This window comes from Panthera onca, chromosome B1, assembly GCF_046562875.1.
Source record: "Panthera onca isolate mPanOnc1 chromosome B1, mPanOnc1 haplotype 2, whole genome shotgun sequence".
NCBI classification, from domain to species: Eukaryota; Metazoa; Chordata; class Mammalia; order Carnivora; family Felidae; genus Panthera; species Panthera onca.
The window spans coordinates 103,197,618-103,210,814 of record NC_138342.1 but is presented as its reverse complement, the minus strand read 5'-3'; the positions used below and the strand labels follow the sequence as shown (position 1 = coordinate 103,210,814).

General features: G+C 35.5%; 1 protein-coding gene across 3 annotated transcripts in view; it reads right to left on the bottom strand.

Annotated features, from left to right (window-relative positions):
* Positions 1-13,197, bottom strand: part of BLTP1 (bridge-like lipid transfer protein family member 1) — a 213,980-nt gene that overhangs the window by 56,946 nt on the left and 143,837 nt on the right. For all 3 annotated transcript variants that reach the window (XM_078445786.2, XM_078445781.2, XM_078445787.2), the window contains exons 53-54: positions 9,896-10,140; positions 7,413-7,518 (exon numbers count right to left, since the gene is read on the bottom strand). In XM_078445786.2, coding sequence (XP_078301912.1) covers positions 7,413-7,518; positions 9,896-10,140 — 351 coding nt within the window. The remainder of the gene's footprint in view (positions 1-7,412; positions 7,519-9,895; positions 10,141-13,197) is intronic.

Sequence of the window (13,197 nt, the reverse complement as noted above, 5' to 3'; positions counted from 1 at the left end):
GCACACCTAGAAAACTGATTTGAGGATTAACACAACAATATGCACAACCTGAACCACAGAACTCAGCGGGAATTCACTTCAAAAGAAAGAGCAGGAAGAAATGACAGCCAGGGACTTAACACAGATACAAGCAAGATGTCTGAACCAGAATTTAGGATTATGATAATAAGATACTAGCTGGGGTCAAAAATAGATTAGAGTCCCTTTCTGCAGAGATAAAAGAAGTAAAAGCTAGTCAGGATGAAATAAAAAATGCTATAACTAAGCTGCAATCTTGAATGGTTGATGTGGTGGCAAGGATGCAGGAGGCAGAGCAGCAAATCAGCAATACAGAGGACAAACTTAAGGAGAATAATGAAGCAGAAAAAAAGGGGGAGACTAAGGCAAAAGAGCACAATTTAAGAATGAGAGAAATCAGTGACTCATTAAAAAGAAGAACAACATCAGAATCATAGGGGTCCCAGAAGATGAAGAGAGAAAGGGGTAGAAGGGTTATGTGAGCAAATCATAGCAGAAAACTTTCCTAACCTGGGGAAAGACACAGACATCAAAATCCAGGAAGCAGAGAGGACCCCCATTAGATTCAAAAAAACCGACCATCAATAAGGCATATCATAGTCAAATTCACAAAATACTCAGGCAAGGAGAGAATCATGAAAGCAGCAAGGGAAAAAAAAGTCCCTAACCTACAAGGGAAGACAGATCAGGTTTGCAGCAGACTTATCCACAGAAATTTGGCAGGCCAGAAAGGAGTGGCAGGATACATTCAATGTGCTGAATCAGAAAAATATGCAGCCAAGAATTCTTTATCCAGCGAGGCTATAAAAAAACCAAAGGAGTTCGTGACCACTAAACCAGCCCTGCTAGAAATTTTAAGGGGGACACTCTCAGGGGAGAAAATATGGGGGGGGGGGGGTGGAGGGCAGGGAAAGACCAAATGCAATGAAGACTAGAAAGGACCGGAGAACACCACCAGAAACTCCAAGAAACTCCAAGAAACATAATGGCAATAAACTCATATCTTTCAGTACTCACTCTAAATGTCAATGGACTAAATGCTCCAAACAAAAGACATATGGTAACAGAATGGATAAGAAAACAAGATCCATCTATATGCTGTTTACAAGAGACCCACTTTAGACCTAAAAACACCTTCAGATTCGAAGTAAGGAGATGGAGAACCATCTATCATGCTAATGGTCAATAAAAGAAAGCTGGAGTAGCCATACTTATATCAGACAATCTAGACTTTAAAAATAAAGACTGTAACAAGAGATGAAGAATGGCATTACATCATAATTAAGGGGTCTATCCACCAAGAAGACCTAACAACTGTAAACATTTATGCTCCAAATGTGGAGCACTCAAATATATAAACGAATCACAAACATAAAGAAACTCATTGATAATAATACCATAATAGTAGGGGACTTCAACACCCCACTTACAGCAATGGACAGATCGTGTAAACAGAAAATCAACAAGGAAACAATGGCTTTGAATGCCACACTGGACCAGGTGGACTTAACAGATACATTCAGAACATTTCATCCTAAAGCAGCAGAATATATATTCTTCTCCAGTGCACATGGAACGTTCTCCAGAATAGATCACATACTGGGACACAAATCAGCCCTCAACTAGTACAAAATGATCAAGATCATACCGTGCATGTTTTCAGACCACAATGCTATGAAACTCGAAATCAACCACAAGAAAAATTTGGAAAGGTAACAAATACTTGGAGACTAAAGAACATCCTACTAAAGAATGAATGGGCTAAGCAAGAAGTTAAAAAGGAAATTTAAAAGTATATGGAAACCAGTGAAAATGATAATACCACAGCCCCAAATCTCTGGGATGCAGCAAAGGTGGTCCTAAGAGGGAAATATATAGCAATCCAGGCCTTCCTAAAGAAGGAAGAAAGTCTCAGATACATAACCTAATCATATACCTTAAAGAGCTGGAAAAAGAATAGCAAATAAAACCCCAAACCAGGAGAAGACAGGAAATAATAAAGATTAGAGCAGAAATCAATGCTTTTGAAACAAAAAAAACACAAAAAACAAAAAACCCAGTAGAACAGATCAATGAAACCAGAAGCTGGTTCTATGAAAGATTTAACAACATTGATAAACAACTAGCCAGTTTAATCAAAAAGAAAAAGGAAAGGACCCAAATAAATAAAATCAAGAATGAAAGAGGAGAGATCACAACCAACGCAGCAGAAACAAAACAATAATAAGAGAATATTATGAGCAATTATACGCCAATAAAATGGGCAATCTGGAAGAAATGGACAAATTCCTGGAAACATATAAACTACCAAAACTGAAACAGGAAGAAACAGAAAATTAGAACAGACCCAAAACCAGTAAAGAAACTGAATGAGTAATCAAAAATCTCCCCAAAAACAAGAGTCCAGGGCCAGATTGCTTTCCAGGGGAATTCTATCAAACATTTATTATTTAAAAAAAAAATTTTTTTTAATGTTTATTTATTTTTGAGAGAGAGAGAGACAGAGCATGAACGGGGGAGGGTCAGAGAGAGGGAGACACAGAATCTGAAACAGGCTCCAGACTCTGAGCTGTCAGCACAGAGCCCGACATGGGGCTCAAACTCACAGACCACAAGATCATGACCTGAGCCAAGGTCGGCCGCTTAACCGACTGAGCCACCCAGGCGCCCCGACTCTATCAAACATTTAAAGAAGAGTTAACACCTATTCTCTTGAAGCTGTTCCAAAAAATAGAAATGGAAGGAAAACTTCCAAACTCTTTCTATGAAGCCAGCATTACCTTGATTCCAAAACCAGACAAAGACACCACTAAAAAAAGAGAATTATAGACCCATTTCCCTCATGAACATGGATGCAAAAATCCTCAACAAGGTATTAGCCAACCGGATCCAACAATACATTAAAAAAATTATTCACCATGACCAAGTGGGATTTATACCTGGGATGCAGGTTCAATATCACAAAACAATCAGTACGATTCATCACATCAATAAAAGGACGAGAACCACATGATCCTGTCAATAGATGCAGAGGAAGCATTTGACAAAATACAGCATACTTTCTTGATAAAAACCCTTAAGAAAATAGGGATAGAAGGATCATACCTCAAGATCATAAATGCCATATATGAAGACCCACCGCTAATACCATCCTCAATGGGGAAAAACTGAGAACTTTCCCCCTAAGGTCAGGAACAAGACAGGGATGTCCACTCTCACCACTGTTATTCAACACAGTATTAGAAGTCTTATCCTCAGCAATCAGACAACACAAAGAAATAAAAGGTATCCAAATTGGCCAGGAGGAGGTCAAACTTTCACTCTACACAGATGACACGATACTCTACACAGATGACACGTTACTCTATATGGGAAACCCAAAAGGTTCCACCAAAAAACTGCTAGAACTGATCCATGAATTCAGAAAAGTCAAAGGATATAAAATCAATGCACAGTTGCATTCCTATACACCAACAATGAAGCAACAGAAAGAGAAATCAAGGAATTGATTGCATTTACAACTGTTCCAAAAGCCATAAAACACCTAGGAACAGATCTAACCAAAGAGGTGAAAAATCTATACACTGAAAACTACAGAAAGCTTATGAAAAAATTGAAGACGACACCAAAAAAATGGAAAAATATTCCATGTTCCTGGGTAGGAAGAACAAATATTGTTAAAATGTCAATACTACCCAAAGCAATCTACACGTTCAATGCTATACCTATCAAAATAACACCAGCATTCTTCACAGAGCTAGAACTAACAATCCCAAAATTTGTATGGAATCATAAGAGACCCCGAATAGCCAAAGCAATCTTGAAAAAGAAAACCAAAGCTGGAGGCATCAAAATCCCAGATTTCAAGCTATATTATAAAGCCGTAATCGGGGCGCCTGGGTGGCTCAGTTGGTTGAGCATCCAACTTCGCTCAGGTCATGACCTCACAGCTTGTGAGTTCCAGCCCCGTGTCAGGCTCTGTGCTGACAGCTCAGAGCCTGGAGCCTGCTTCGGATCCTGTGCCTCCCTCTCTCTCTGCCCCAACCCCCTCGCATTCTGTCTCTGTCTCTCAAAAATAAATAAACATAAAAAAAAAATTAAAAAAAAAAATAAAGCTGTAATCATCAAGAGAGTATGGTACTGGCACAAGAACAGACACTCAGATCAATGGAACAGAATAGAGAACCCAAAAATGGATCCACAAACGTATGACCAACTAATCTCTGACAAAGCAGGAGAGAATATCCAATGGAATGAAAACAGTCTTTTCAGCAAGTGGTACTGGGAAAACTGGACAGCGACATGCAGAAAAATGAACCTGGACCACTTTCTTACACCATAAATAAACTCAAAATGGATGAAAGACGTAAATGTAAGACAGGAAGCCATCAAAATCCTAGAGGAGAAAGCAGGCAAAAACCTTTTTGACCTTGGCCGCAGCAACTTCTTACTCAACACGTCTCTGGAGGCAAGGGAAACAAAAGCAAAAATGAACTATTGAGGGGCGCCTGGGTGGCTCAGTTGGTTGAGCGTCCGACTTCAGCTCAGGTCATGATCTCACAGCTCGTGAGTTCGAGCCCCACATCAGGCTCTGTGCTGACAGCTCGGAGCCTGCTTCAGATTCTGTGCCTCCCTCTCTGCCCCAACCCACTTGCAGTCTGTCTCAAAATAAATAAATAAATAAATAAATAAATTTTAAAAAATAAAAAAATGAACTATTGGGACCGCATCAAAATACAAAGCTTCTGCACAGCAAAGGAAACAATCAGCAAAACTAAAAGGCAACTGACAGAATGGGAGAAGATATTTGCAAATGACATATCAGACAAAGGGTTAGTATCCAAAATCTATAATGAAGTTATCAAACTCAACACCCAAAAGACAAATAATCCAGTGAAGAAATAGACAAAAGACATGAATTGACACTTTTCCAAAGAAGACATCCAGATGGCCAACTGACACATGAAAAAATGCTCCACATCACTCATCATCAGGGAAATACAAATCAAAACCACAATTAGATACCACCTCACACCTGTCAGGCTAACATTAACAGCTCAGGCAACAACAGATGTTGGCAAGGATGCGGAGAAGGAGGATCTCTTCTGCACTGCTGGTGGGAATGCAAACTGGTGCAGCCACTCTGGAAAACTGTATGGAGGGTCCTCAAAAAACTAAAAATAGAACTACCCCACAACCCAGCAATTGCACTACTAGGTATTTATCCAAGGGATACAAGTATGCTGTTTCGAAGGGGCACATGCACCCCAATGTTTATAGAAGCACTATCAACAATAGCCAAAGTATGCAAAGAGCCCAAATGTCCATCGACGGATGAATGGATAAAGAAGATGTGGTGTATATATACAATGGAGTATTACTCGGCAATCAAAAAGAATGAAATCTTGTCATTTGCAACTATGTGGATGAAAGTAGAGGGTATTATGCTAAGCAAAATTGGTCAGAGAAAGACAAACATCATATGACTTCACTCATATGAGGACTTTAAGATACAAAACAGATGAACATAAGGTTAGAGAAGCACAAATAATAAAACAGAGAGGGCGACAAAAACATAAGAGACTCTTAAATATGGAGAACAAACAGAAGGTTACTGGAGGGGTTGTGGGAGGGGGGATGGGCTAAATGAGTAAGGGGCATTAAGGAATCTACTCCTGAAATCATTGTTGCACTATAGGCTAACTAACTTGGATGTAAATTTAAAAAAGAAATTAAATAAAAATTTAAAAAACGAAAAAAGAAAAAGATTTTAAGAAAAAGCTTTTCTCCTTCAAAAAAAACCATCTTAAGGGCAATGTATAGTGGCAGTCTGATACTAGCACTCTACAATGCTAGCTTTTTAACCATGAAAGATACAAAATTAGTTACTTTGAGTCTATTTATTTTTTCATTATATATATTCAGCAATAAGAGACTTGAAAATATTCTTTAGAACTCATAAACCTGCTTAAAATATTAACTTCCATATTCCAAAGTTCTAATGTGATTTTAACCAGGTAGATGGGCCACATCAATACTTTTGTATATTCCCCAAATAGAGACACCTTCATTGGCAGAAAGGGCTTTGCTATTTATTTTTTTCTTCCTTAATGGTTTGTATTCAACCATTTTCAGGAAAACTCCAAAGCTACCAACGATCTGATTTGTTATGACTTAACCTATGAAATTCTATAGCTCTATTGGGCTTCTTCAATATAATCATTTCAGAGCTTCCCAACCTCAGATAAAATCAGAACCACCTCATGAGAAGCAGGAAAATCTGTTACTCACACAAGTGCTACATAATTTATTTCCTTAATGCAATGAGTTTTGTCCCCGTTTGGGGCCTTATTAAATACTGGTCCATAAGCTTTGCCTGCACCTTCTCTACTTCTTTCTTGCCAAACTAGATTTCATTCATAAGGTTTTGGATTTGATTTCCTCTGTGAAGCCTTCTCTGATTCCTTTGTTTTTCTCTGACACATAGTACCTTGTTCTTTTCATTCATAGAACTCATTAAAATTATAATTGAATACCCAGATACTTAATAAATCTGTTAAATGAATAAATGAATTTATTCACCAACATGGAGGAATCTCCTCTTGATGACAATTTATAGGTGTGGTTTCACTATTATTATTTTTTTTTAACGTTTATTGAGAGATAGAGAAAGAGCATGAGTGGGGAAGGGGCAGAGAGAGGGAGACACAGAATCTGAAACAGGCTCCAGGCTGTCAACAGCTGTCAGCACAGAGCCTGACACGGGGCTCAAACTCACAAACTGAGAGATCATGACCTGAGCCGAAATCAGACGCTCAACCGACTGAGCCACCCAAGCGCCCCTGGTTTCACTATTATTTTAATGTGATTATATCCATACTGGAAATATTTAGCCTCAAGGATGCTTACATAGTCAACTTATTTTCCATCCTAATACTTAATACTTTATCTTGTGAATTAAAGATCAGTTAAACATTTTTAAAATCAAACATAGACTTCCTATTAAGACGTAAAACTGTAATTAAGAAGCTCATTTGTAATCTACTCTTGAGGCATAACAAAAATATCATAAGGGTTGCTATAGAGCATGCAGAGTCACCATATGGTATAAAGTCAAAATCTTAATATTGATCTAAATCTTGTTTCCCAAATGTGTAAGATTAGTTTGGTTAATAGACATACACTATTTGCTCTTTTTGTGGTGGCAGGCAGAGAAAGTATAAAGGAGTTTTGTGAAGTTTATAAATCATAAACGTATGTATTACACATGACAAAAGTAAGTAATAAGCAAAAGAATTTGTAGGTGGAAAAGCCAGAAAAGGAATGCAGAGTTTAAATATATCTAAATGACAGGATGAACGCTCATACCATTGAAGGGTACGAGATTATCTTACCAGAAACTTTCTGTATTACTTCATTAACTTCCTTCATGAACACTTTCTGCACAAATACCAAGTGGTTTAGCAGATCGGTTGTGAGATTATGTTCAAAAGAGCCAACCTGCCAAAACAAAATCAGAATACTAGATTAACACTACTGACTATATTTGTTTTAAATACATCTTTTGCTCACATAAGCCATCCAAACTCTGAAGAAAAACAATGAATTATCTGCATACTATTTGAGAAAGATTATAAAATATTCACATTGCCCAATACTTTACTGGTCTGACATTATAGGCCATTCCTTAAATTTATTTTTTAAATAACAGTGGCCAATAAGGTTTTTTGTTTTCTATCTTTTGAAAAAGAATGAAATTTATACTTTATGTTACCTGCTAATATCAAAATCGGAATTTTGTCCAGAGTAGTGTCTTTTTTCAATGACTACTGTTGTAGTGTTTAGAACCATGGACAAGTATCATTACATGTGAAAGTAAATTTATTTACTCATTCAAATATTTATTGACCATCTACTTTGCGTACTTCATTAGATGCTAAGGTGAATAAAAACAATAAAATATGGCTCTCTCTCTCATGAGGCTTACATTTGCATGATTTAACTAATCAGATATACTCAATCAGCTTTAATATATGCCCTATGATTAGTATAAGGCATAAAATTTCTGGGGAAAATTAATAAACAGATTGAACAGAAAGCGGGTCCTAACTGAAGTTGAGTATTATAGTAAAGATAGTTTGAAACACCCTTATGAATAAAGGAAATGCTTCAAATTTGCTACTTTGACAGCATTCATATTTTTATCAAAAATTAAGAGCGCAAAATAGGTTCAGTAGTCTTTAACTAAATGAGAAGTCACATAAAGTCTAAGTTGCCCTGGACACTTTATTTTTTATAGAATAGTCCAAAATGGGCTAAGGTGATTTTCATGTGTGTTTATTTCAGGCCATAGTAAACCAGGCAACTCTCTGAGGAATACAATTTTAGATTCCTTCAAGTGTTAACTGCATTCTTAGCAAATCTGGGATTGTGTTCTGCCTCAATTACAAACTTTATCCCTTTCTAATATCAGTAAGGAATTATGCAACATACTGCATTAGATTTATTTTCTGTCAAATGAAACATTTATAATAGTATTGCTAAACTAGAATTTGGAGTGCTTATTTTTCAGAATAGAAAGCACAAATGCAAGATGCTTTATAATCTACCCATTAATTTTACTTATTTAAGTTTTATTTATTTACTTTAGGGAAAGCAAGTTAGTGGGGGAGGGGAGGGCAAGAAAAGAGAAAGAGGGAGACAGAGAGGGAGAGAGAGAGTATATTAATCAGGCTCCATGCTCAGTGCAGAGTCCGACATGGGGCTTGATCCCATGATCCTGGGGTCATGACCTGAGCTGAAATCAAGGGTCAGACACTTAACCAACTGAGCCAACCAGGCACCTCTATAATCTACCTTTTAAATAAATATCTGACTTCTACAATCTTGTACACATTTTTTTGTACATTTTTCACACAAAGAAATCCCAACTATTAGAGAGATGCTAGGGTAAGCAGGGTCTAACGAAGGCAAACCAGACTTAAATATCTCCCATAGCTGTAATATTTCTAGCAAAGAGCTCAAGAGCATTCTCATAAATGCTTCACATTCTAAAGAATAAAACTCAGAAAACAAAGTTATAAAACTGCCCCTTGATAAAGTTGAAATTGTTTCTGACAAACTGACAAAGGAAGCTGAGACAGCACTGTGTATGAATCCTACATCTCTCACTTGATAGTGGGGAGATTTAGGGACAGTTATTTAATTTCTCTCAGCTTCAATTTTCTACTGTATCAAATTAGTATAATAACAGATGACCTACTGAACACAAATCAAACAAAAAATATATATCCAAATGTTTTTTAAACTTGTGACAGTTGTGCCAATATAAAGTGAAAAAATGATAAAATCAGGTATGCTGGCTTTCAACTTCCCTTAGTAAAGAAATTAGTCTGTGAATTTGACTGTAATCATTTTATCTGTCTGCATCACCTTTATATTGTTAATAATTATGTATACCTGATGAATAGTGTAACCTCCTGAAGGCTCAGTTTCTTCACTTACAAAATGAGAATATACCTACCTCTTAGGATCGATTTAAGTATTGTACAAGTCAATGCATATAAATGTTATTAGCTTTTTTATAATCAAATGAGCCATAAAAATATTACAGAGATGGATGTGAAATCTAATATAAGAAATATAAATTCAAAGATGACTAATACAAAAAAGAAATGTTTAAATGAAACTATAGAGAAAGAGGCAGATATATACACACATGTGCACATACACACACACCAGATTCAGTTCAGAATTCTATAAGAATAAACGATTTAATGATCCGTCTTAAAAGTTTGGATCACTACATATTTTGGTACGCCTAAACCTTAAAGACTCCTAAATGACAGAGTGTAAGAAAATTAAAAAGTAAACTTACTTCTGCCACACAACGTAGGTAATTTCCCTGTAAATAGTACCCTTGTTTAGAAGGTAGTTCATCTATACTCCACACCTGATCTGAATAACTATCATGCTCTTCCATTATATATTTTCCTGACATAGTAACAGGAGGAAGGTTGAGACTGGCAGAAGGAGGAATAGTTGACATATCCGTGGCAGAAACTTTTGAAGTAAAACGTAATCTGTGATTTGGCAGCTCAAATGTAAATCTGGTCTGTGCACCTGTAAAAAATAAGAAAAGTTATTGTTTGTTTGTTCAGGTGCTCATCCACTCCTTTGTTCAAAACATGGTTTCTAAAAAAATGCATACATATCCCAAATGAAATAAATCTTTAAATATATGTGTGGGTACTATAAAGAGTCAGTCAGTATTATTAAGCCAGCAAATATTTACTAAGCCTACCAGGTGCCAAGCACTGCGTTAGGTGTTAGAGAGACCCTTACAAATATTCTTTATTTCAAAGAAGGTAGAACAGAAAGAAACTGCCCTTATCACAGAAGAGTTTTAACATGAGAAATTAAGTATTAAAAAATTCCAATCCGCATTCACATTCATATTGCTTTATTAACAGAGAAGTTAGCAGTTAACAACTTGCTTCCTGATCCTGATTCAGTATGGAAGGAAATAGTCAAAATTGTCAAGTCATTAAATTGTACTCAGGTATAAAATTACAATATAAATTCATCAGGCATAAAATTATATAATCCATGGAGTTGTGACCTTAACAATAATTATTAATGGTTCCGTATGCCAAATAAGGATACGGTATGAGTTTCAGTTTACTAAAACTACTTAAATCAACAATCTAGCATGCAGTTGTTCAATTATAATATGCAACCTACACTGTTATTCAAGCCATATCTCTCCAACTATTTCTGAAGGCATTAAAGAGTAGAAGAAGCCTTGTTAAAATCAAGATCTATTATTGCCCATTGCATACACTGTACTAGTATAGTACTGTATACTAATATATACACGTGTGTGCCTTTCCAACAACAAAATCTTATATTGTTCTATACGTTACCAATTCTTTACACTCAAACATCATTAAATAGCCTATTTTGCCTACATACATATTAAAATGTAATAAACATTCCTAGTGTTCTCAATTGTGCCAGAAATCTCTTTTTTTCAAAATACTAGTAGGAGGTCACCTCCTTCCTATATGTTACATTCACTATATTCACTCACTATACACTAATATGAGTTAGCCATAAATAGAAAAATGCTCTTTCATCAACTGGTGCAATTGTGGATAGCCAGATAGGTCAAGACTGCTCTGATCTTCTCTTACTAACTCCAACAAGGCAGCCTCAGTGACCATCACTTGCAAGCTGCAAAAGGTGAGGGCTGTTTACCACAGTAACTACCACTTCCATTACTAACACCAGAATTACCAAATAAAAACATCAAGATTGAAGTAATCCTAGGCCTCAGGTCATCTCTTATCACTAGTACAGTCATTCTTTTACTACTTCTGTCCCTTTCCTTCATTTCAAGAAGAATTATATGTTCTTATCAGTCTGGATATTTGATAATACACTTACTTTGCTCCTAAATATTTGTATCTTCCTAGTTCCAAACTGCCTATTGGCTTTTGACTTACTGCCCTCTGTCAACTCTCCTATTTCTTGGATGCCCTGAATAAATGGCCAAGATGAGTCTACCCTATTGTCAGGCCAATATCTGAAGGCCTGATCTTCTGACTCTGCTAATTCTGGAAACTCACTTCACAGTGTTTCTTTCTTCTAGTTAACAAAAAGATCTAGATGTTCAGAAAAATCCCTCTCAATAAAAAAAACAAAAAACAAAAAACAAAAAACAAAACCTAAAATGTTCGGAGTTGGAATAAAAATATACACATATATATAAATACATACGTGTATGTATTTATATATATGTGTATGTATGCAAATTTTTAAACTACTAATATAACATGTTAATGGCATAAAGGAGAAAAAAACATTTTAATTTCAACAGCTGTAGCAAAAAGCATCTGATAATATTCACCTACTTTTCTTCATAGAGACACTTAGCACACTAGGAATAGAAGTAAATTTTTTTAACCTGATAAAGGGAACCTTGCAAAACCTTACAGCAAACATCATATTCATGGACGAAATATTGATTTCCCTTAAAAGAATGAGAGATTAGGATGCCCATAATACCCCCTTTTTCTGAACATTATAGCAGAAGCACAGTAAGAAAAAGAAAAATTCTTAAAGACTAGAAAGGAAGAAACAAAAGCCTCATTTGCACATGGTACAAGTATCTACTTAGGAAACTCCAAACTATCTTATTACCAATAAAAAAGTTTAATATGGTTGAGTATAAAACTGACATAAAATGATCAAGCACATTTGTACATACTACCACCAGTTTAGAAAATACCATTTTACAAAATATCCCATTTGTAGTAACTAAACAACAACAATAACACAAGGTAGGGGGTATCTACACAAATAAATATATCTTGTAACAGAGGCACAAAAACCTCAAGTTCAAAATTTTTAAACTTTGTAGAAAAGCATTGAAGAAAACCTAAAGAGACAAAGAAATACATATTTAAGAATAGGAGGGTAAATATTGCATCAATTCTTGGTATCAATCAATACTGTCAATTGTCTCCAAGTAAATCTATGGATTTAATTACATTCCTATAAAAATGCAAATAGGCTTTTTCAGAGAATTTGACAAACTGATTATAAAATGTATGTGAAGGAACAAGTAACCAAAAATAACCAAGATAACTCCTAGGAAATGTCAGGTAGCAATATGATACTGAAAACAGCTGGTGCAAAGAGGTCACCAGTAATGGTGCAAATAGGCCAATGAAGCATAATAAATAACTCTGAAACAGACCCCACATGTATCAACATGTAATAGATGACCAAAATGGACTATGTATCACCGAAAAAAAGAAAAGTCAATAAATGATGCTGAAATAATTGGTTAAACTAATCTGCACCAAATTAAAAAAATAAATCAATTCCATATAGATGAAGAACTTAAAAGGAAAAATTTAAAAACATTTAATAGAAAATATAATAAAATATCTTCATGATCCTGGGAAGAGAAGGATTTAAGATATAAAAATACACATCATATAAGAAAATACTGGTAAATTCAATTACTTGAAAATTAAGAATATCTACTGATCAAAAGACAACAAAGTGAAATAAGTTTCTAATGGGGTGACAATATATGTTAAATTTATAACATCAAAAGCTCAACATACAAAACATAATTTCTGTGAACCAAAACAAAATACAAATGAC